At 47.8% G+C, this 25,790-nt stretch overlaps 1 protein-coding gene across 2 annotated transcripts in view; it reads left to right on the forward strand.

Moving 5' to 3' along the window:
* The window catches only part of SEL1L3 (SEL1L family member 3), a 90,870-nt gene that overhangs the window by 33,516 nt on the left and 31,564 nt on the right, over positions 1-25,790 (forward strand). For both annotated transcript variants that reach the window (XM_014459654.2, XM_023757742.1), the window contains exons 9-14: positions 6,761-6,972; positions 8,398-8,577; positions 15,346-15,465; positions 17,205-17,345; positions 20,946-21,008; positions 24,589-24,765. In XM_014459654.2, coding sequence (XP_014315140.1) covers positions 6,761-6,972; positions 8,398-8,577; positions 15,346-15,465; positions 17,205-17,345; positions 20,946-21,008; positions 24,589-24,765 — 893 coding nt within the window. The remainder of the gene's footprint in view (positions 1-6,760; positions 6,973-8,397; positions 8,578-15,345; positions 15,466-17,204; positions 17,346-20,945; positions 21,009-24,588; positions 24,766-25,790) is intronic.

The raw sequence follows: 25,790 nt of genomic DNA on the forward strand, positions 1-25,790 counted from the left end.
GCTTTCAGTTCTTCTCAATATATACTCAGAGGTGGGATTGCTGAATCATTTGATAATTCTGTTTAATTTTTTGAGGAACAACCATACTGTTTTTCTTAGTGGCTGTATCATTTTAGATTCCCACCAACAGTGCATAAGGATTATAATTTCTCCACATCCTTGCTAATATTTGTTATTTTCTGTGTTTTTTAAGAATAAAAACTTCAGAGAGAGGAAGGGAGAGGGAGAGAGAGATAGTAACAACAATGATGAGAGAGAATCATTGATTGGCTGCCTCCTGCAGGCCCCACTGGGGATCCAGCTCACAACCTGGGCATGTGCCCTGACTGGGAATTGAACCCTGACCTCCTGGTTCAGGAGTTGACACTCAACCACTGAGCTACCGGGATCTGTTTTGGGTTTGTTTTTTTTTTATAGTAGCCATCCTCATGTTTATAATTTATATACTGGGGAACGTCTGGTTTAACAGCAATTAAGAATAATGCTGTCATAAAAAAAGAATAATGTTGTCATAAAATGACATAATGTCTATGAAAGAGCTTGTGGATGGAAAGGTACCATATGGATATGAGGGATGGAAAGGTAGCATATGGATATGAGGGATGGGGTTGTCTGAATAGAACTCATCCACTCTGCCCTGAGTGACAGCCATGTGGTCCCATATGTGCCTCTATCACTCGCTCAGTTGCAAGCTTGTTGAGGGCAGTGCAAGCAGTGTAGTAAGTATCCCACTTACACTCCTAATTCTCCACAGTGCTGGGCATACATTAGCTGCTTAGCTGCCATTCTTGCATATGACCCTACCCAGTGTGTTTCTGCACCATTCCCCTCAAAGAACATACCTCACCCACCCACGCTTCTCAGCTCACCTGCCCTGCAAACAGTCTTCAAGTCCCACCTCAGGTCCTGCCTCCTCACGTCATCTTTCCTGCCCCCCAGGCAGACGGCTCCATCTCCCAGGCTGTCCCTGCCAACGGGTAGGTTTCCCCTTTACAGTCCCTGTCCTACTGCATTACAGTGGGTTTGCCCGTCCGATTCCACAGAGGAGCGTACATGACAGGAGCAGGAGTAGGATTTCTTTGAAGCCTCTCAGGAAGTATTTGATGAGTAACTGAATGCACTCTCGGTGAATAGGTGATCCCATTGGAAGGACTAACACAGTCTTTGTTGGGTCAGTGAGTCACTCCAGGAGCGAGGAGTTAGACTTCTGGGAGACACAGGTTCAAGGTCTGCCCTAGCCAAGCCGTGACACCACTCCAGCCTGAGAGTTCTGTGGGCTTATTTGCGTTCTCTCTGTATTGTTCTCATTCCTCGCACACTCCTTAGCCTGTGACCTCTCAGGAGCTGCTGTCCTGGCTCCGAAAACAGCTCTACAAATGTAGCTCTGTTTCCAGGTCTCCCAGGACACTGTTCCCCAACTCTCCCCGGCAACAAGAGACCAGAATCCCTCTTAGTCTATGCACGCCCATTACAAAAGGACTCTCGCAATGGGGCCCTCATAGTTCTTGCCTTCGTATATCTGCAGTCTAGTTGCTGAGGTATATGGGTGCCCAGATGTAAAACAGCCCCTAGGTCCAGAGCACCCACGTGTTGGGTACCTCCGAATACTATGCTGGGCCCTGGGGCGACTGTGGTGAACAGCATGGACCAGCCCCCACACGGATCTCTGCCAAGTGCCAGGGAACGTGGGGGCGGGAGGCTTCTTCATGCTGACAGCTGATGCGCTGCTAACCTGGTGTAAAATGCAGCTGTCCCCTCTGGTGGTTCCCACTCTGAAGTATCGTAGGACGAATGCCTCACCTCCCAGAGTTGGCATGCCTTTGAATTAAAGGTGGCAGCGCTGCTCGCTGCTCGGGGGCCCCAGCTATATGCAGTGCATATAGATGTGGCAGAAATACTCATCCTGCCTCCTGGCATGCCCAGCTGCTGCCCTGCATCCCAAAGTCCTTGCTTGGCTCGGGAATTCTCCTGGACTGCTCTGTCCCGAAGCTCACCACTGTCCAGCTGCTGGCTGGCATCCAACACTAGACCCCATGCTCAGGTCTTCAGGGGGGTCATGCTGATTGGCCAGCCTCTGCGTGGTTTCCTGGGGAACCTCCAGTTCTCCAGGAAAATGGCTCCTGGCAGAGCATGGAAATTGCCCTGTTAGCATTCGGGCTTTTTCTGATGCTAGGTCAGTAGTATTCCAGGACGCATGCTTTTTCACTATTTCAGAGGTGTGCGGCTATTTCTTTTGCTCTCCTTCACTTTTCCTTGTTGAAACGGAATGCTTTGAACCCCAAACCCCTTTGAACGGGGCTCTGGCATCCAGGGAGAAGGGATGGTGGGGACTGGGCTGGTAAGAGGCTGGGATGACAATGGCAGGGGGGCTCGAGGCCAGAGAGGGCTGGTTGTGGAAGAAGTGAGGAAGGGCACAGAGACTCCGGTGCAGGTGGGATCTGAAGAAAGGGAGGGACTAGTGAGGGAAACAGGTGAGCTGGCTGGCCCCTCCGGACATCTGCCCGAGGCCAGAACTGCTTGCTCCCTTTTATCCTGCTCTGGGCACCTCTGAGCCTGTGGCTCCGGGAAATCGAGCTCTGCCAGCAAATGGTTCTCGGGAGAAGGCCAGGTCTGAGGATGGGCTCGGCCCCCAGGGCGGACACCATCTGTGTTTCCCTGCAGGGCCAGGGCCGGACTCCCGCCCCAGGCTTGGCCGTGCTGAGCTGCTGAGCAGGGGAAGAGGTGCCTCCGCACAATATGGCGAGGTTGCCGGCTGCACTGGCTTCACTCTAATTTGTTATGAACTCTTCTCATTTTGGCCCACAATCGCAGTGTTTATGTGGAGACTCTGAAATGCAGAGCATGGAAATGATGTTACTTAATAACACGGGGATACTGTGTCCTTTAAGGGCTATTTCATTGTTGTTCGTTGTAGAGCCATCATCTTTATTTTTTTTATTTAAGAAAGCATACATTATAATTTTTTTTAACTCACAGAAGCACAAAGAAAGGGCCATATTTTTCCTGCCCATATAATCCCTGATGACAGTACGGAAAGCTGGGAAGGAAGGGACAGAGGGAGAGAAGGGAGGAGGGAGAGAAATTCCATGTATAAAACCAGAAAATTTGCACAGTACAGTAAAGTACAAATAGTTTCCTTTTGAGATCGAAATAAGCTAACCCCTTAGGTCTCGGGAACCCAGTGGGGCTCACCTGATCAGAATGCAAATGAGGAACTCTGTGTTTTTTAAACCAGTAAACTTGGCGAAGATCTTCTTTTTTCTGGTTAAATGACATTTTCTCCTTTCACTTTCCCCCCACTTTCTAACTTCTACTTTGGATGCATTACACCTTTTGGAAGCTTGGAACTAAAAATGACTTTCCTATTGATGTCCCATTCCTCTCCCAAGAAATGAGTCTGTCTGTCGCCTTCTGAATTCTCAATCACTCCAGCCAGTGGCTACCTTCTCATTTTCTGCTTTTTTGCCTCTTGTAACGATAAGTGCACACATAGTGACCTTCTGACGTTGCTATAAAAAAGAAAAAAGAGGGAAATAAACAGTGCTGTGCTACCTGGAGAATAGTAAGGATTAATTAACTGGTGATGCCGGTTGTGTCCTTCGCTTCTGATGCAGGAAGAAGAAAATGGGAGAATGTCTCTTTTTTCCTATTTTGTTTGTTTTTCATTACACCATTAATCTCCATAAACAAGGCATGTTTTTTGTAGTTACAGATCGACTAGAAAAAATGCATATGCGAAACCAGATGGGTGAAATTAACAGTTTCATTAAACTGGTTTTCAAATTGCCAGTTCAACAATTATCACCAATGACATCATGGCTTGGATTTTGTGCTACAGTTAGAATTTGAACTTTAAAGAATGTGCAAAAAGGAGCAGTTTTACTCTAGACTTATTTTTTTTATTATATTCACTAGTGCAGAAAATTGTTTAGATGCTTTTGCAGAGAAAATACTGATTGGTACTGTTTGGGGGGAAATTTATTTTAATGTGTGAAAGCACTAACGAAGCCTTCTCAACCTGCCTACGTTTCCGTGTCGAGTGTTTTTGCGCTACGGCTTAGAGCTTCGTGAATGATCTCCCTTTTGCTCCGCACTCTCCAGCAATCCCAGCTACCTGCACACTCCGCTAATGATTTCTGGGGTTCTGTGCCAGGGGTCGGCGGGGCGAGTGTTTCATTTGGAGCTCCATTTGGTTTGGAGTCTCTTCTCTCCTCTGAGCCCACAAAGCCCGCGCCCGTGGGCACTCAGGCAGAACTCATCATCTCGGTTGGGGGTTTGGCAGAACAGGTGAGGCAGGGATGAGTTCTTAACAAAATGCTAATGTTGCCCTGCTCTAAGTGTGGACAGTAGGGCATCGGAGATGGTACATATTTAAAAGTAAACATATGGCCCGGCTGGAGTGGCTCAGTTGGTTGAGCATCATTGTCCTATGCACCGAAAGGTTGCTGGTTCAATTCCCGGGCAGAGCACATACCTGGGTTGCAGGTTTGATACCCAGTCGGGGAGCATCCGGAAGATTGATGTTTCTCTCTCAGATTGATGTTCTCTCTCTCTCTCTCTCTTCCTCTCTCTAAGTATTCCTCAGGTGAGGGTTAAAAAAAAGGAAGTTTAAAAGTGAACATATAAGTAAACGTATGCACAAGCAGAAGTAGGATTCACTTTGCAGCTCCATCGAGTGCTGCAGGCACTGCACCCAGTGAAGGTTCGCATCCTACCTAAGGGTGGAGCAGGATGGAATTCTTCTCTCAACTACGCAAAGGGAACATCCAAAATGAGATTGCCAGACTCCTGGTGGAAAGGGTGTTGTTACTCAGATATATCCCTACAGATGAGCAGAGGGAACTATTCAAGGATGTCCACTGCCATCTTGTTGGTTATAGCAAAACCAAGGGAAGCAACCCAGGAGTCTAAAAATAGAAAACTGGTAGGACAACAGCACTGCTTTAGAATGCAATCCTATTGAAGCTTTAGAATGAATGAGCTTCTGACAGCCCCAGGCAGATACTCAAGAGATATGATTAATTTAAAAGAGAGAGAGAGAGAGAGAGAGAGAGAGAGAGAGAGAAACATTGATTGGTTACTTCCCCTATGCACCTCAACTGGGGATTGAACCTGAAACCTGAGTATATGCCTTTACTGGGAATCGAACCAGCAACCTTTTGGATCATAGGATGACACTCAACCAACTGAGTCAGACTGCCAGGGCTGAGATATGCTTAATTTCTAAAAGTTGAGAGTCAGAATCTATAGGAACTTTTTGGAATAAATATGTGTATGTATATATGCAAAGAGATGTGTATATGAATTATTGTCTGTGCAAAGGAAAAGTCTGGAAGCATGTATACCAAGCTTTTAACAGTGTTTCCCTTTGCTATTAAAGAAGGCTTGGGAGAATATTTATTTAAATTATGAGAATCATTTTGCTACCCCTGACACGAAAACATTGAATTACTTGATTGTTTTTTCAATTCTTATTTTATAATGATTCTTCTTATTAAAATATCCAAAAGCAGCAGCATTTTCTCAAAATCTTCATTAGAATCATATATGCTGCCTATTTACAGCCCATTTTTAATTAGTGAAGAATACTTTAATGGAGTTTATTGTACTTTTGAAGCAAAATCCCTGAAACAATGACTACTTCTAATGATAAAGAGGGCACTATTTTTAAATCTCCTGAGAATAAATGGGTTTTAATTTGGGGGGCGGGGGAAGAAGGATAGGGACAGAAGGAACTTCTGTTTTTATTTTATATAAATCTGCACGGTTTTATTTTTATTTTTATTTATTTATTTTTTACAAAAAGCCGCTATTTCTTTAGGGATTAAAGAAATACAGAAAGAGGAGCAAATTCCCTTTGTTCAGTAATGTGATTTTTTTCTTAGCACCTACCGCTTGGGATGGAGAGAGTAAAGACAGGCCCAGCTGCTGGCTCTGACCCTGTGAGGGCTGGAGCGGGAGTGCCAGGAGCCAGGACATGTGACTTCTTAGCTCTGGGTGTAGGTCATGGGTGACCTTCCCCACAGCTTAGCCAAAAAGACACATGCCACCTCTCAGGTGGATCCAGAGCTGGGCTCAGCCACTCGCCAGCTATTGTAACCTGAGACAGGTTAATCGACCTCTCCAGACTCCAGTCTCCTCTTCCGAAAAAAAATGAGGATGCTAATTATAGTACCACCTCATAAAATTGTTGGGATTACATGACATAATTTGCATAAGTAACTTAACGCAGTATTTGACATTTTGTAAGCCTTCAATAAACGTTGACTAGTTATTGTATTTAGAAACCCACGAGGAAAATTGGAGACAAAACATAGGAAAGCATCTCAAAATAAGTTTCTATTGCTCAACATTTTACAACAGCACCTAGGAACTAATCCTGAAATAAAACACATTCGTCTTCAGAGAGTCTTAGAGGGGGAAAAAGTCTCTGGAAGATTCGGTGGTCCTGATTTGGTGATGACTTATCTGGTTGAATAAATTACTCCCAAGGCGCTATCTCAGCTATATAAGGCACATCCTTTTTCCCAGGATACTAGGCTGTCATTTGGTGCCAAAGGAAAAGCTATTTACAGAAAGACACCGTGGCATCCCCAAAGGGTTTGATGTATCTCCCCCATAAGGTGGTATATTTCAAGGCTCTCCAGAACTAACCACATTAATAACTTAGCAGGGTGAATTGGCTTTTCCCTCTTCTTTCGAAAGCCACGTCGATCCCATGGTAATTAATTGTGTGGGCTGTGAATTGTGTGCCTTACAGCACCAACGCACCAACATGAGTCCGTGTTGGAGATCGGTGGGATGATATTTGAGAAGGCTGCAAAGAGACTCTCCAGTGTTGATGGTCTTCACCAAATTAGTTCCGTGGTCCCCCTCCTGATGGATTCCAGCTGCTGCGGGTATCATAAAGCATCCTACTACCTCGCGGTCTTTTATGAAACTGGATTAAATATACCTCGGGATCAGCTGCAGGTAGAGTATTTCATGGGCTCCAGGGGTATCCATCACTGACGTTATATTTGCAGAGTAATGCTCTCATGCCCCCGGGAGACCTGGACAGGCGCATGCTCCCAGGAATCCTTTAGAATCTTTACATCAAGATCAACATCCTAGCCCAGCCGGTGTGGCTCAGTGGTTGAGTGTCAACCTATGAACCAGTAGGTCACAGTTTGATTCCCGATTAGGGCACATGCCCAGGTTGCAGGCTTGATCCCCAGTGTGGGTCATGCAGGAGGCAGCCAATCAATGATTCTCTCTCGTCATTGATGTTTCTATCTCTCTCTCCCTCTCCCTTTCTCTCTAAAATTAATAAAAATATATGTTTTTAAAGAAAAGATTAATATCCTAGGGCTGTGCTCAACACAGGCTCTGGCTTTCAGTGTCCCTTCCTAGGCTCTGGGATGTGACTGGTACATGCTAGGAACAGTTTGGGCAGGACTTACCAGAATCTCAGCCCTTTAAGAACAGGCGCCTCTTACCCAATTCTTGTAACTGCTCTGGCTGTGGGACCATTACCCCGTGACTTCTTAGCTAAGTGAAGTCATTTGGACCTAGAAACCAAGTATTGACACATCCAGCCTTCAAAATAGAAGCTATCCCAGGCAGTTTCGTTTTTGGTTCTGGATCCGGATGTATTATGCCACTTGCGTAACATTTGGAATCACGTTTGTGTTAAGTACTGCTGAACGGTCCCCGGTCCCCTTTTTTCTGGATTTGTTCATCTTGAGTTTGGAGAGTCATACTGCTTAGACATGCCCAGGTGGCTCCGTTTTTTGTTTTGTTTTTCAATGACTTCTTTGTGCCTGTCTCTGGCTTGTAGGAGCTCGTGAGGGATGGCATGCTTTCCTGAGTCCCTGAGGCAATCCTCAAAAGGTGGAATAGTCCAGAAGATTCTAGCCCTGTCTCTGTCACAAAGTGGCTGGCTAGTTGGCCATAGACAAATGACTTCACCTCTCTGGGCCTCTATTTCCTCAACTATGAAATGAGGTTGTTGATCTCAAAAGACCCTTCCTAACACTGACATTCTGAGAGCATGAGGCTGGGACATGGCCCAGTCTTCAGATCACCTGGCCATAGATGATGTAGCTGAAGCAGACCTAGAGCAGTCGACTGATACACGGAGATACTGTGAGAGAAGGCAGGGAAAGCCCTGGTTTTCACTGAAGAAGGGCAAAAATCAAGAAATTTTAAGATATTAGACATTTAGAAGGACAGATATCTGGGAATCTGTAAGCCATGAGAACGAGGCTGTCCCTTCTCTAAAGAGATTTTTAAGGCCTGTTAATGTGCTTTGGAATGACTAGGATCATATAAGGACAGGGCCCATGACCTTTCAGTGGTTGGATTTTAAGACCCTTATCTCTAACCTTCCAAATACTGTCCATTTCTTCCTAACAGGGCATGTTGTATAGTTTGGTTGGAGGCCAGGGCAGTGAGAGGCTGTCTTCAATGAATCTTGGATACAAACACTTCCAAGGTATTGACAACTACCCCCTGGACTGGGAGCTATCCTACGCCTATTACAGCAATATTGCCACAAAGACACCCCTGGACCAGCAGACGCTACAAGGAGATCAGGTACAAAAGACAAATGGGAGGAAGTGGTCATGGCCATGCCTACCAGGGCTTCCTGAGTTTTCATAAGGTGCCTGCACCTGTGGCTGTCGACCTCCACTGGCCTCCTGAGGATGAGTGTCACTGCATGGAGAGAAAAGCTTTCTTGCATTCTCCACTTCCTGTTTCCTGTCTGTCCTCTCAGGCTGAGTGTAGGAACAATCCTCCATGTAGCCATGAAAAGCTTTTCATGAATGGGATGACTCATACACCAAGGGTAGATCTGGCCCTGGACGGATTTTGATTTTGCAAGAAAATGTGTACCACAAATATAGGTGTCTGGACTTTGTTCCAAGACCATGTGACATGGTAGGTCTGAAGATGTTAGGGGACATTGCATCAAATGGAGGGGGGAGATAGTAAACCAAGGGCTCCTATCAATATGTAACGAGCAAGAAGGGTCTATGACATCAGGAAGCAAGCTCCGTCCCTAGCTATGCTCCCACTGCTGGGGGCCTTGAGAAGCGTCTATCCCCATTGTGTAGCCTTACTGGCCCAGTGCTCCCACGTGACTGACAGCATGTGACGTTCACACTCACTCCAGCCCCTAACTTTCCAGGCTCCCAAATATTTTTGACTCTTTGGGCAAAGCTATCAATGGCTCATATCAACTCACAGAGCATAATGTGTTATGTTAGACCAGTGGTCGGCAAACTGCGGCTCGCGAGCCACATGCGGCTCTTTGGCCCCTTGAGTGTGGCTCTTCCACAAAATACTGACTTCTGTGCATGGGCCACGAAGTTTCAATTGCACTGTACATGCGTGCCCGCATGTGGTATTTTGTGGAAGAGCTACACTCAAGGGGCCAAAGAGCCACATGTGGCTCGCAAGCCACAGTTTGCCGACCACTGTGTTAGACCAACCGATAGTTGTTTCCAGACGTGTATGGATGGCAGCCAATAAAAGGGTACAAGGAAAGGAGACAGTAAGAGTAAAAGGGAGGCTGTCTCTAGATGACAGAGATTTGTATCCAGCGGGAGCAGACCCTGACGCGGTTAGCTTCTTGGAATGTGTTTTATATATATATCCTCTTTCTCCAGAAAGGGTTTAAGATGTTTTGATGGTCTAGCACTTGAGATGGTCGAGAGGAAGCATGAGTAGTCTTACCAGGAGTAGGCATTGTTTTTCCGTAAAGGGACAGATAGTAAATATTTTAGCTTTTGCCTATATAGTCTCTGTTGCAACTACTCATCTCTGCTAAAGACAATCCTATGTAATAAAGAGCTAATATGCTAATTAGACCGGACGGCGAAACTACCTTCTGGAATGACCAGTGGGAAGGGCCGTGAGGCAGCCGGGGCTGCAATGGGCCGAGCCCCTTGCATGAATTTCATGCGTTGGGCCTCTAGTATATAAATGAAAGGGGTGCCTGGGTTTATGCAGCCTGAGATAGTATGTAAGCTGCTTTGCCGGGTTTGGCCTTGATCTAGGCCAGAAGCTCCTGATTTTCCCTGCTTATGCTGTGAGCCAAGGGGATGGACCTAGCTAGGTCAGGGTTGTAGAATCAGGCTGAGCAGCTAATTGGGAACCAGACCCCTCACTGTGCCCTCAGAAACCCACAGTGCAGAAACCGTGTGCTTTGATGATTGGGAATGGATGGTTTCCGGAAAAGAAATGCACAGTGACCACTACACAGTTATGAAATAAATGACTCGAAGATACATGCCGTCAGTGCACATTAAACATGAGTCAGGCTATAAAACACCAAAAGGCTGTAGGTGTAGACATCGAATTCCTTTAGAAAGTGATTTCTTTGCAATAAACTTACACATTCTTATCATCATCATATGTATTCTCTCAGTGCATATGAGCCAAGGGCAAAATTTGACCGCCATATGACAGGAATTAATTTAATTGATAGTTTTGTTTTTAATTCTTCTGAAAAAACATTTCATACAAAATCAAGCCACGAAATAATATTGCCATCGTTCTACTAAGCCTGGATATGGTTATGATGCCCTATATGTATAATATACTTTTAAGAATTCTAATTCAGCATAAATTAGCAACGGGAAATGGTATGTTGCTAACAAGATCCTCTCCTTTTGAAGATTTGACACATGAAACGTTATGATTATGAAAGAAAATGTTTAATTGGTCAGAACCAGCGAAGATGAATAGAAATGATCCATCTTGCAGCTGAAAAGTCGTCTGATTAAGAATGCCAGATACGAATTACACAGTTAGAAGAGTTGCATCATAGCTCATTTTCTTAAGAATGTGTAATTAATGGCTGCTTGAGAATCTAAGCAGGTGTCATACGTTGATGTAAATGTCCTTTTGTCGAGAAATCTATTAGCTCGGCAGCAGCACGTAACAGAGGAGGAGATCTGGGAGGCCAGACCTCTAATTAACAAGCCGAGGATCCGTCAGAAATTCTTTTCTTGATTCTTGTCTCATTGTCTCTTTTATGTACCTCTCGGTTCCCATCACTTCATCTCCTTTATGAGGACTCTCACTTCACGTCACTTCTTCACGGTTTCATGGGGCTCCGCTTCTGATTGCAGAGAAAGAAGATGCTCTTGGGTTTTGTTTGTTTTTGTGGCTTAATCACAGATGAGTTCCTCTCAGTTTCTCAGTACTAGCTTTTCCGCCACATTTGGTCCACAGCCTCCTCTCTGTGTGCCTGCTAGCGGGCAGGGGTCTCAGCTCACCCACACCCCTGCTTTCAAGTCCTCCGCATGCTGATGATGCTCACACATTCCTCTCCATCTGAGCTATTTCTTACGCCCCGCATCTGCGATCCTCACATACCACAAAGGCAGCCCAGCATCTCCTGCCCTCGTTTCCCCACAAACACCGTAACCGGTGGTACCATTTCCCATGCTAGCGACTGGGGTGTCGTCTTTGATCCCCCGCCATCATCCGATCAATCACAATCCACAACAGCTTTCATGCCAGTCTGTCTCTTCCCATTTCCATCCCTGCTGCCACAGCCTACATTTGTCCTTCATCGTCTCTCCTCTGAGCTGCTGTGACAGCCTCCTGTAATGGGTTGAATTATGTGTCCTCTCCCCAAATTCATACGTAGAAGCCCTTGCCCCCAGTACCTCAGACTGTGACTGTACTTGGAAATAGGGCTTTTAAAGAGGCAATTGAGTCACAGTGGAGTCGTTAGGTGGGCCCTAATCCAGTAAGATGGTGTCCTTACAAGAAAAGGCCATGAGGACGCAGACAAAACAGACAGAGGAATGACCATGTGAGGACCTGGTGAGAAGGTGGCCATCTGCACGCTAAGGAGAGAAGCCTCAGAAGAAACCGAATCTGCTAACATCTCGGACTTCTGGCCTCCAGAACTGAGGAAACAAATTGAAGCACCCAGCCTGGGGTATTTTGTCACGGCAGCCCTAGCAAACTAATATACCTCCCAACTGTCACCAGTCTAGTCCCTTCCCATGCTCTTCTCATTCTTACGGAGGCCATAGTGGGCTGTCGACAGTGGAGGTTCGAAACCTGGCTACGCATCACAATTACTTGGTGGCTTAAAGAACACATCTACACAGGCTCCACCCCATAATCTTTTAGAAGTGAGGGGGCCCAGACGTATAACATGCATATATATATGTGTGTGTGTGGATATGGATGTGTAAAAGCTCCTCAGATGACCCTAATGTGCAGCCAGTGTTGAGAAGTACTGACCCAGAGCACAAGGTCCAGCTCATCACGTGGCATAGGAGACACTCCTTGCCCTGATTTCTCTCTGCTGCCCCAGCCTCAGCTCTCAGTCATCCCCACCCGGCCTGCCCACCCAGGAGAAACTAAGCTTTTGGCCACACTTCCTGGCCTTGCTGGGTCTCCTCTGTTGGGGTCCTTTCTCCATGCTCACCAGCCTTTTCCCACCTGCTGACTCCCCTCCTACTTGAACACAAGGGTCAAACTTCACCTCCTCCTCCTCACCTTCCTTTTACTATGGGGCTTTGGAACAGGGCACCTCCCTGCCATTGCTCTTATGGTGAGTGTTGGGTACGTGGTCATAGACCGAGCTTCCCCAGCAGACTGTGAGCTCCAAGACAGGCACCTGGTCTACTCACATCAGTGGCCCCAGTGCCCAGCACTGTGCTTGACATGTAGTTGGCGCTCAGTGTTTACCGATCGGATGATGGACAGGCTGGGGGTGCAGAGTGTCCAGTCCAGTGATGAACACAAAGGGACTGTAATTTCTTGTTGACTCTGGTGCTTTGTGATGCAACCAGTGTTTGTTGACGGCCAGTACCCAGAGCAGTGGCTGTCAACTCTGTCTCTCTTGCGTTCAACACCCGTTAGTATGCGGCACCCCCTGTTTGGGGAATCTTGGGTACTTGCTTTCTTGTCTCTCCATAGTTACTGACAATATTCCCTCGTTCTTACTTTAAAATCCCAAAATGTTACATTTCAACAAAGAACACACACACCCCTATTAGGAGCCAGCCAGCCATGATAGCTGATTTTAACACACACACACACACACACACACACACACACACACACACACACACACCCGCAGGCAGGTGCACAATGGGGGCCCCCACAGGCCCCAGAGGAGGTTAGTGGAGGTCACTGGTTTAAGTAGAAGCCCTAAAACGGCCCTGCACTGAGTTCCCCAGAGTCCTGACTGCACCCTCACATTTCACGCCCCCAGAGAATGCAGGTGATGGGAAGGAGCGATGCTGAGGGCCTTCGCACCCAGCTGCAAAGTTGGCGGGTTTTCCTTGCATCCTCTTTTCTCTGTCTCTTCCTCCCTCCCTCTCCCCTGCCCCCCACTGTTTCCCTTCCTCTCTTCCTTTTTTCTTCCCTTCCTTTCCTTCTCTCCTTTCTTTATATCCCTGCCTCATTTTCTTCTTTCTCTCTCCCTCCCCGCCCCTCTCCTTTCTCTTTCTCTCTCTCTTTGAACAAGTTAAGGAGGAGAAGAAGAAAAATAACTCAAAATCCAAATTCTCTAGTCGGCCAAAACACTTCTAGGTGAGAATTCCATTATTTGAGCTGCTCAAGTTTCAGGAGGTTATAGGCTTGTTGCAGATGATTGTGTCCCTGGAGTTTGAGCTGAAGCACCCGCTCATTGGCCAGACGGTTGGAAGAGAGTTAACACGAGAAAGTGGCTCGTGCCCAGGCAGGATTCCAGGACCTTCTCACTAGAGGACTTTGTGAGGGAGCTGATCAGAGCCCTGCCTTCAGACTCAAGCCAACATGGCTTCCAGGGCCAGCTCTACAATGTGACCTTGGGTTCACCTACTGCACCTCGGTTTTTTGCTTTGTGTATAAATTAAGGACAGTGTTATTTGGGTCACAGCTCTGTTGTGAGTACTAAATGAAAAAAAAACACAAACCAGTTGTTAAACTTCCAGCACACAGTTGGTTTCAATAAGAGGTTGTGAGCATCATTATTCTCACTGTTGCTCTTTGCTTGGTGGCCTCCCGAGTTAGACATTTGGCAGGAATTAATACCTGCTGGGTTCTGAGTCCTTGCACTGTCCCCAGTCTCAGTGCCCCAGTGCCTGAGGGACCTCTGACTCCACATGGTGACAGTGGAGAAGGCAGCTGAAAGACCTTCTCAGGAATAGGGTTGTAGGCAAGTTTGTGAATCTAAGTACTTTTTATTTGTTTTTGCTTTTTTGTTAATCGTCACCCGAGGATATTTTTCCATTGATTTTTAGAGAGAGTGGAAAGGAGGGGGAGAGACAGAGGAGAGAAACATCAATGTGAATCAGACATATTGATCGGCTGCCTCCCACACATACCTGGCAAGGGCCAGGGATGGAGCCTGCAACCAAGGTACGTGCCCTGGACTGGAATCAAACCTGGGACTCTTCAGTCCTTGGGCCCATGCTCTATCTATTGAGCCAAACCAGCTAGGGCATAAGTACTTTTTAAAACTAACCAACAGAGAGGCCAGAAGGGAAATCATCTCCTTGTTCTCTGAGGCTTCCTTCCCAAGCTCGCCCAGATCCAATTTTCCCACCCTTTGCCCGTGGCTGCGCTGGCCTGGGAAGCCCTCCTCAGGACTCCTCGCGGCACTGCTGATAGATTCATTACGCCTAAGGGGAAGCCGTGAAACAACGGGACCAGTTTTTTTGATAAACAGCCAAAATTTAGACTTCAAAATGAATCTTATTTTCTTCAGAGGAATCAGAGACCTGGGAGGCTGTTCACAAATTCAAACCTTTTGTGAACTTTCTCTGCGGGTTGGTCTCCAGCGCCTCCAGCACATTCCTTCGCATCCCTGAGCTAACCTGCCCTCTTCTTTGTGAGGTGGATTGAATTTTTGGAAATAGCCCAAAGATATCTGAAGCTGAGCCTGCTAAATAAAAAGGATTAGTCATGCAGGATAATAACACTTTGGGATAAAAAAAATAAGGTTATTCTTAGAAAATATTGATTTATCTTTTTTGATGCTACGTGAATCTGCCTCTGAAATTGGAGGCACAAGAGCAGACTTCTGAACACGCTTAAGCACCAGAAGTGGAAGTGGAATAAATTGTGTCCTCCCAAGGCAAAAGCTTCCCCAGGAACAAAAATCCTCGTTTAGATACATTGGCTGTGATGCATTTGTTTAGAAAGAACTTGATCTGATGACATATAGAGTGGACAACCCTCACATATCAATTATTCATAGAGTTTTCCTTGAGCAATGCCTGGTTTAAGAATAACGTCCCATCTTTTGCATGCCCATATCATTTAGTTTCCTGTCTCCTTTTCTTCCTTTCCTTCTTCTCTCCCTCCCTCCTGGCCTCCCATCCTTCCTTTCTCCCTGTTTAGGCGTACGTTGAAACAATTAGGCTAAAAGATGATGAAATACTCAAGGTACAAACCAAAGAAGATGGGGACGTCTTTATGTGGTTGAAGCACGAAGCTATCCGAGGCAACGCGGCGGCTCAGGTAAGGATGTGGCCCACTGTCCTGAAGTTCTCCGTGGTGACAGACCAGGCTATGCCATGGTAACAAAATACCCCAAACCGCAGTGGCTTAAAACAGTGCTGATTCATTCCATGCTCACACTACCTGTCCAATGGGCGTTGGTATGGGCTGTGCTCTCACAGCTCCAAGGAACTCAAGCTAACAGCACAGGCTGGCTCTTGACGCCTCTTCTCAGAAAGTGGCACAAGTCACTCCTCACATTTTATTGGCCAAAGCAAGTCACTTGGTCACTCTTGACTCCAAGAGGCCTGTCATGTAGTCCTGCCCTGAACACAGCAAGTGACAGCGCCACTGTGTTTATGACCAGTCCTAAGACCACCAGTGGACACTTCAATGCATGAGACAGAAACAAAATGAAGCACCTTGGGGTGCAGGAGAGACTAGATGGGCATCAGGAAGGCCATGAACTCAGCTAGAATAATAGAAAACCATATGCCAAAAAGATCGACCCTGTCTCTTGAACATGTCTTGTCTCTGGATGGACTTTTAAGAGGTACTAGGAAGGGCAGGGGGGCTGGAGAACGTCCCCTACCTGCCTTTTTGCCTTGATTTCACTATGAAGCTGAGCCCCGGATGGGAGCCGGCTAAGGCTGATTGCCCCAGGAGGGCGGGGCCTCCTTCCCAAAAGATTTAGCTTTGGCTTCATGCTCCTGGTGAGCACAGTGTCGAGAACAGCCTCTAGGTCTGCTAGGCCAGAAGACCAGAAATGGAAAGAGAAAGGAAACAGCAGAGAATAAACACATCGACAGGCACACATTTCAGACATTCTAGTAACGGGTCTCCCACCCTCTGTAGAAGTCCTCCTAGCCTTTCAGGAGAAACTTCACTGGAAGTTTTATTTGGCAGAGAGTGGGTGGGGGAGGGGAAGGGAAAAGAAGGAGATGAGAAAAGAAGCAGAAAGAAGGCAAGACAGTCAGGGGCCCACATGGGGCCAGAATGTTAACAGACGTTGCCACTGGCTCCATTCGCGGGCATCCGTCCCTAGCCTGCACACTTTCTTGTGCAGGAAGGAGTTCCAGTGCATAGTTCTGGAAAGGCCCCAGCTAGGGCCACTTCTGGGTGCTTTAGAGCCTGCGTGAACTTTCCCAGCAATGGACACTTCTTCCTTCCTTCGTTCACTTTGTTGAGTGGTTCCTAGGAGCTCTGCTGGGTGGAAGCTGAGGGGACAAAGGCAGACATATCACATCTTGGGGTTTCTACCCCCCCAGAGGGCTCCCAGTCTTGAGTATAATTGTGAAGCCAGCCTTGGGGACAAATGCTGGGCTAGGAGGAGATACATGCCATAGAAAGACACCCTAACTGATAGGGATGTACAGAGGCCTCTACGCTGTTCACTGGGCCAAGAGGGTGGACAGTACCTCTAGAAGGGGGCTCTGGAGGAGAGGAGACAATGTGCTTGTCTTCAGCCAGCTTTGGCCCTGGGTGCCGTTGATTCATTCATGCACATGGGCGTACACACAAGCACGCACGCACACTCAGATGCAGCATTTCCAACTTGTGTCAAGGATTTGCATTGACACAAGTCCACCTTTAGGGCTCTCCCACCCCCCACACCCTCACCCCTGTTGGAAGATAGCAGGTGTCTACCTCATTCTTGGTTCTCAGTAGGAAAACATTCCAAGTCAGCTTTGACCTTCCACCTTTTAAAACCTTACGTTGAGCATCACACAGGAAAGTCATTATTCTAAATTGTCTTGCAGCAACGCTTGGCCCAGATGTTGTTCTGGGGGCAGCAAGGTGTGGCCAAGAATCCTGAAGCGGCGATCGAGTGGTACGCCAGGGGTGCCCTGGAGACCGAGGACCCCGCGTTAATATATGACTACGCCATTGTGTTATTCAAGGTAAGCATCACTCATTTTGTGCTGAAGTTGTGCCATTCTCATCAGATGTCCAGAGCCATTGCCTGTAGGCATGCGTCAGATGGAGTCCAGAACTGAAGACACTTAGTGTACGCATCTGCCACTCCTAATGGAGAGGGGTATTTGCTGGAAGGGCTGTACCCTGGTCTCATTTTTAGTCATTAGTCTTATGTTTGGCACCTGGATTCTCTTTGCTTTTGCCAGAGTTGTGGCATTCTGGAGGAGACACCCCATGTTTTATGGATTGGAATGTGGCCGCCAGCCCCCAAGGAGCTGCAATTTTGCCAGCAGGCAGCATCGTCATTAAATTACAGCATAAAGTGTGTGTTTGGGCTGCCTCCCAGCAGCCCTGTTGATCAAACGAAGATCTTGGTTTTAAGCCATAGGAGAAGAGGGGGACAAGTGGGCCGAGCGTTAGCCCAGGACACAGGATGGAGTTCAAGTCCCTCTTCTCCTGTGTCCTTAGAATTACCTGATCTCATGGGACAACAGTGAATTAAATACTATGATGAATGGGCCTTGAGAACCATAAAGCACTGTGTGTTTTATACAAAACAATAATAGTTCACAGTGATGGAGCATTTATTACCTGATTTACATGTATGAACGCGTTCAATCCCCACAGCAACCTTGCAAGGTAGGCACTGTGGTGTATTATTATTGCTGCTTATGTATATGGTAACAGGGGCACAGAAAGTCTTTGTAACTCACCCACCCAAGGTCACACAACTGCTACATTTCAAACCTGGGACTGGGACCCAGGCAATCTCCCCCCAAACACAGAGACATCAGTTCACCCATCTGGGAAACGTGAAAAGCTGTTGGCTCCGGTAAGGAAAACCTTAGACCCTGTGTCCATGCCCAAAGGAAGCAGCTGCCCCCCCAGATAGCAAGTGTCTTCACACAAAGGCGTGGATTCATGTGGCCAGGCCCACCTCCAGAACCACAGCTGTGGCCACTCGCTGATTAACAACCAGGACTTTTCTACGTGTCTAACCTTCCAAAGCTTTAAAACCTATTGGTTGTTATGGTTTCCAAATTTATAGCCTGGACTTTCTCTTTCCAGTTGTCAAATCAACATAGAAATGGTTTGACTCTTAGCCATATGCCAATACATTCATGTATTTGTTCAATAAACACTCATTCAGGGCTGACAAAATGCCAGGCTCTGGGCTGGATGGAGGGACATATGGATGCATGAGCCACATTTCTGACCTCTGGGGGCTCATGCACGGATGGGGAAGGCAGGAGATACCGGCACAGAGGAGAGGCACTTGTCCAGCAGAGTTGGGGCTGGCCACTGCCCAGAGTGCACGATTCAGACCTTACTTCTGCCCACCAGGAACTCGCGATCTATAGAGAGAGGCAGACACATAAATAAATTACTCTGCAGGTGACAATGTTTCTCCCAGGTCTAATTTCCCAACCCTTAAAGCTTTTTTGATTTTCCTGCATTTTAACTGAGTTATTCCTAAGTGGGACGAGGGAAGCCCTTGATCAGCAATTAAAGGAAGATTTTTAACCCTGGCCAGAAGGTCTCTTTAAGTGTATTCCGTGCAAAAATCCCCATACAGAAAATGGGCTTTCCAAATGGGAAGTGCAGTAACGTGCACTTGGCTCATTGTATTGTGTGGGTGTCTGGCTGATTGTAGTCAAGGACAGCGCCATGCTGGTGGCTGTGGTTTGCCCACGACAGCCAAGTCCATCCCACTTTGCATCCACGGGAAAATGGAGCTTTGACTTTCACTGCATAACTGTCCTCAATGAATTCATTCGGTGAATATTACTGGGCACTTACTATATACCAGGACTTTACACTTCTCTCACTTAGCTCCTTCCAATACTACTCAGATTCTAGTATAATAAGTAGTCGTTGTGCACAACATTATTTCAGTTCTGATTAAGTAACAAATATACTGGGAAATCCAGGACCTAGAAGTCAGAGTACCTGGGTTCTAGTTGCAGATGTAACTGTGGGTTTTCGGATAAGTCAGCCTCTCTGAGCCCCAGTTTTATTTCTTCAAAATAAAGAAGATGGAAAAGATCAACTTTGGCTTCCACATTCTGTGATTCTGGTGCTTTCCCAGAAGTCAAAAAAGGTTGTGCCATTGCCATCTCCAGTTATTCCAAGTAGCCTCATGTCCCCTTCCCCCTCCTCTCCCTCTTTAATTAAATGAAGCAATGGTGCACTTCTGAAAAATATTTTCATCCTCCACTTTGCTTCAGCTCATCGGTTTTACTAAATAGGTAAGTTAAAGTCTAATAGAAACGTGGTGTGTATAATTTAACCTGCAGCTGGAGTCACAGTTTTATTTTGGGTCCTGAGAAATACAGAGACAAGCATAGTCGGCGTGTTTTCTGTGTCCTGCGAGGAGGTTATGAACCGTTATACTTTCTCAGCACAGAACTGAAACGTACGGGGGGAAATGCGGTGTGGGGTTCTAAGCTTGGGCTCTGGAGCCCGCTGGCCTGGGTTCGAATCCTGCCTCTACGTCTCACTTGCTGTGTGACTCTGGGCAGGTCTCTCAGATGAGAATGACAGCCGCACCTTGGCGGGGTTGCTGTGAGGGTTAAAGATGATGGGACAGTGCTCGACCCTCGTTAATTAACACAGGAATGTTTACTCCTGCTGTCCCCTTTACTATAGAGCTAAGTGTTTAATTAGAGTTAAAAGTGGGATTCATTGCAAAGCCTGCTCACCTCATATTACCTGTGACCCCATCAACCACTCCGAGGGGCATGTGCCGGGGGGAGGGGTGTCCATAACAGACTCTGAGTGAGTTTGCTCTCTTTGCCCGCCATCCTCCTTGTCAGAGCCATGTCAAGAGAGACCTAAGGGAACCCCCTTCCTCCCTGTCTCATTCTCAGACCCAGCATTTCCCCACGTGGTCCTGCAGAGAGCTCAGCACAGTCCCATTGAGGTCCTCTCTTGTAACAAGAACTTCAAAGCCGTTTCTCTCTATGGTGTACAAAACACCGCTGCTGGGAAAAGTTGATTTTACTGGAGGAACCTTGTTCATTTCTGTCAGTGTCTGACACAGCCAATTCCAAGGGTCCTTACTCCTTCAGAGAAGTTCTCAAGCTGGTTCTGAAGCCACATGTCCCACCCTGGGGACTCCGGTGAGGACCTCGGGGGCTGCAGATGGCAGCCTAATAACTCTTTCCTGTTGGACACAGATCAAGTGCTTTGTCTGGCTGCAAACTAGGTGATCCCCAGAGAAACACATCCAGGATGACCACACTCATTCAACCTCATTCCCGGCATCTCCCAACAGCACCTGTGGGTTGATGGGCATGCCTGTCACTCAATGATAAATGGGGGCTTTTGTATGGATGCTGAGCTGGGAGGCTGAGGTTTGCTGCCTCTGCTCCACAGATATGAGCAAGATGATGATGATGATGATGATGATGATGTACAGCACTGCTTATAGAAACCTTTAAGATGGGATTTATAATTCAGAAGGCTTGGGTTTTATTATTTTTTTAAGTATTTTGTATCAAACACCAACGTATCTGTGTGATATTTTTGAGTGCACGCTGAGTTTCTTTTCTTAGTAATCTTTGCTGTTTATCATTGTTTAGGGTCAAGGAGTGAAAAAGAACAGACGGCTCGCCTTGGAGCTGATGAAGAAAGCAGCTTCCAAGGTAACACTTTTGCATATTGTCAGAGGAAAACATTCGCCACACACACACCCATTGGGGAGAGGAAATGGCCAGCGTCTCCCGACAAAGCCCCAAGGTAGAAATGGGGTGGGGAGGGAGGGCTTGTGAGCATTGCAACATTAGTCATTTTTGAGCTACACACATACAGAAACCCGCTACAATGGGGACGGCCGCATTCAAAAGCGGAATTCACCTGCAGTCAATAGAATTCAGGCCGATTTTGTTTGAAGGCTAAAATTATAATCAAGGCTGCCCATAACAAGCAGCAGGGGCTCCTTGAAAGTGAATGGATATAAATGCCATTGAATTAGGAAAACCAAAAGCCTAATTCCCTGAAGGTTAACCCTGTCATGGCCAATGCCCACTTGTTTGAATAACGAGGCTGTTTATCAAGGGTAGTGCTGGGTTTAGGAATTATTTTGCTTTTGTCACTATTTACTCTTCAATGTTGTCACCAAGCCAGCTACTTGCGATATAGAACTACAGAATGGGGGTTAGGATGTCCCCTGTTGAGGGGACACACACACACACACACACACACGTGCATACATATCCCTGCATGGAAACATATGCCCGATGCGTGCCCACCCACACATGTATACTCATGCACATGCATATAGATTTGCAAATAAATGGACTTGTAGAAACCACTGTAATGTTCCAACCTTACCAGGCCCTTGATAGCCCTTCTGGCTCTTGACTGTTTCTCTATCCTCGAGGCCGCTCATGTTGGCCTCTCACAAAGACTCCTGCAGGAACCAGGCTGCTCTTCCTCACTTCCTTTCTGTGGGGAGCTCCGAGTTTCTGTGTTTCTGTAGCCCTGGAAGTGAGGGCATGGAGTGAGCGAGCCACGAGGCTCTCCTCCACCTGTGTGGTGGCAAGAGGGTATAGGACCCAGGAGCAGGCAATCCCCCAGAGTGCACAGCAGCTCCTGACCCCAGCACAGGAGCAGGGAACCCCCCAGAGTGCACAGCAGCTCCTGACCCCAGCACAGGAGCAGGGAACCTCCTGGAGTGCACAGCAGCTCCTGACCCCAGCACAGGAGCAGGGAACCCCCCGGAGTGCACAGCAGCTCCTGACCCCAGCACAGGAGCAGGGAACCCCCCAGAGTGCACAGCAGCTCCTGACCCCAGCACAGGAGCAGGGAACCCCCCAGAGTGCACAGCAGCTCCTGACCCCAGCACAGGAGCAGGGAACCCCCTGGAGTGCACAGCAGCTCCTGACCCCAGCACAGGAGCAGGGAACCCCCCAGAGTGCACAGCAGCTCCTGACCCCAGCACAGGAGCAGGGAACCCCCCGGAGTGCACAGCAGCTCCTGACCCCAGCACAGGAGCAGGGGACCCCCCGGAGTGCACAGCAGCTCCTGACCCCAGCGCTGGTCACGGGAGGCACCAGTTTCAGAGCGCCCTAAAGTGGGGCAGTGGGGGCTTTCCTGGCAGGTGTGAAATTTGCATCTCTGTGGCCATTCTGGCGGAGCACTGGTATCTGATGTGCTCTATTTGGGGTGTATTTTAGCCGGACTGAGATGAGCATTGAGGGAATTGCCGTTTTATGGCCTGGAGTAGTCACATCCTTCAAAAATGTTGAGTGAGTCTCACTCATTCCCTCTGCCGGGAGTTACTCAGCCCCTACTCTGCGTCAGACACTGTAGTGCAGGTTGCACCTAGTTTGGTTTTTTGAAATTAGCCAAAAGTCACTTGGAGGCAGACCTGTTGACCGAGCAGTAAATGTCCAGAACAAGGGATGAGTAAGAAATAAAACAAGCCCTACCTGTATAGAGCGAGCGTCGGCCTGTGCACTGATGGGTCCCAGGTTCGATTCCGATCAAGGGCATATGCCCAGGTTGCAGGCTTGATCCCCAGTAGGGGGCGTGCAGGAGGCAGCTGATCAATGATTCTCTCTCATCATTGATGTTTCTAGTTCTCTCTCCTTCTCCTTTCTTCTCTGAAATCAATAAGAATATTTTAAAAAATAAAATAAAACAAGATTTCTTGCTGGGCTCCTGCATTGGGTCCAAATACAATTCCTAAAGGAGTCCTGCGGGCATTGGGGTGATGGCAGGTACCTGTGAATGAGCCTGTGGCCTCTGGAGGAAAGCACTGCAAAGCCATGTGGGTGTGCCCGTCTGTGGGTCTGTCCAGAGCTGGCTCCTGCCTCTTTATACTACGGCCTGGTCTATGACGTCATTGAAATGCACGAGTTCTGCAAGGCCCATCGGGAGCCTGCCTTGCCCCTGGGACTGTGCGAGGCTCAAGAAGAAATGAGTGGATCCACGGCACGGACTCTTTCCCGAGCGTCAGCTGTCCAGGGACCCGCCAACCTGAACTCCCTCTGGATCCTCAGGGTGTCGGGTCTGGGTTCCATTTTGTTGAGCATCTGCATCCCGAGGGTGGCTTTGGTTCATCGGTCAGAGACTTTGTTGAGCACTGACTCTGTGCCAAGCACTAATGTAGGTGCCTGGAATATAGCACACAGGTCCTTGCCCTCATGGAGCTTCCATTTGATGGGCTTTGTTCACTTCTTTCTCTTGGTCTTCTTGGCCCCCGGATTCCACATGAGGACCAGGAGGGGTAGCCTTTGGGAGCTATGAAGACAGGAAAGGCTGCAGGCTAGGATCTTAGCATCTACTGTTAAGGGACACCCGGTCTTTGCTTGTGAAAAGGGAGGTGAAAGAGATTTGGTTCCACACTTGCTCTCACTTAACAAGCCTTGCAGATTCGAGGGCACTGTTTGCCCCCTCTCCTTTCCCCCCTGCTTGTTCACAGTCTCATGGTCTGGCAGGAAGGGAGGAATGAGCGCCGTATGCCTAGGTTTGCACACACACCACTGCAGGCACCTGAGCCTTCAACAAGTAGGCTGGAGGCTGCCAGTGGAAGCAGGAGGGAGCCCTGGGGAGAGCAGAGGCCACCTGAGAGTATAACTCAGCAAGAACAAGGAGGCTCGAGGCTAGAGTCACAAACCAGCCCTTCCCTGGTACCGGCCCCAGTTCAGACTCAGTTCTGAAACCCTCCTCCCTCTTTCCCACCCTCCCCTTCTGCCTCAGCCCCGAACTGGGACGCGAAGCAGTCACAAAGCACCTGTGCTTAGCAAGTAGGCTGTCACAGCTGCTTCCTTCAGAGGGTTTGTTGGTGTTCAGGACAGTCACCAACAGATGGGCAGACCGGTCACCTGGAAACCGTCCCCGCCAGGGCAGGTTGCAGCCGCCTGGTGCAGTCGAGCGCTCATGGATGTCAAGGGCAGCGTTGCTACTGCAGGACAATAAGAGGCTTTTGCAGACAAGGGCGTCGTGTCAAAGCCCAGAGGAGCCGATTGATGATTCGGGGCTAGCGTCACTGCTGAGCTGGAAGGCAGGAATTCCAGTGGCAGCCGCCACCTGGGAAGACTCTGAATCGGGCTCATGTGTTCTAAGCACTCAGCTTCTCTTTCATGCCATCTGCCCAAAAAAGAGACTGGAGAGGTTTCGTTTAGACTCGTGCAGAATGCTCTCACAACAATTGATTCTCTTTAGGTTTCATTAAAAAATAAATAAATAACAATTTTTTCTTGTTGTTCTAAAATCCAGGGATTGCATCAGGCAGTCAATGGTCTGGGATGGTATTACCACAAATTCAAGAAAAATTATGTCAAAGCGGCAAAGTACTGGTTAAAAGCAGAAGAAATGGGGAACCCAGACGCGTCATACAATCTTGGGGTCCTGTACTTGGATGGCGTTTTCCCAGGAGTTCCTGGGAAGAATCAGGTGAGTAAGACTTGAGACAAACTGGGCAGCTGGGCAGTCCCTCGTTCATGACGCCCCCAGTCCAGACAAGGCCCCGTGGGTGGTACAGACACCATCCAACACACAGATCACATTCTCGAGAGGCGAAAAGGTCCAGTTAGGAAGGTGGATAGTGAAGAGCAAAGGATGGCATTTAGCCAGGTGCCAAGAGTGTGCTAATTTATCTGACCCAAATAGTTCTGGAAAGGGGAAACGTTGAAGGCCAAAGCAGTCAGGAAGGCTTCCTGGAGGAGGAAGGCTTGAACTGAGGAGAGAGGGGGAGATGACACAAGGTGAGGATGTGCAAGAAACCAAGAGACAGTGTAGAGATTGAAGAGAGCTGGAAGAGAGCTGGCTTCAGGTAGGGTGGCCTGATATGAGAACAGATTTTAAAATAATGAAAATGACAGTTATCAACTTTAGTGTTTGTTGAGCACTTCTCTGCCAGACACTCACAGGGGGTTTAAATGCGCAGTCCCATATCTTCCTAACTACCTCTGAAATAGTTACTATTAAGTCCATTTTATAGAATAATCAACTAAAGCTCTGAAATGTATGTAACAGCATCATACACTTCTTGGATTCAGGACCTGGATTCCTATGTAACATGGAAGCCCCTCGTTATCCTATATAATAAAAGGCTAATATGCAAATTGACCAAACGGCAGAATGACCGGTTGCTATGATGCACACTGACCATCAGGGGGCAGATGCTCAATGCAGGAGCTGCCCCCTGGTGGTCAGTGTGCTCCCATAGGGGGGATGCTGCTCAGCCACAAGCCTGGCTGACGGCTGGCAAGCGCAATGGTGGTGGCGGAGCCTCTCCCGCCTCTGCAGCAGTGCTAAGGATGTCCGACTGCGGGACATCCCCCAAGGGCTCCCGGACTGCTAAAGGGTGCAGACCGGGCTGAGGGACCCCTCCCCCCCACACCCCAGTGCACAAATGTCATGCACTGGGCCTCATAGTTAATAATAATAATATTGATGATGATAATAATAATCTGAGT

Source organism: Myotis lucifugus, unplaced genomic scaffold (genome assembly GCF_000147115.1).
Source record: "Myotis lucifugus unplaced genomic scaffold, Myoluc2.0 scaffold_112, whole genome shotgun sequence".
NCBI classification, from domain to species: domain Eukaryota; kingdom Metazoa; phylum Chordata; class Mammalia; order Chiroptera; family Vespertilionidae; genus Myotis; species Myotis lucifugus.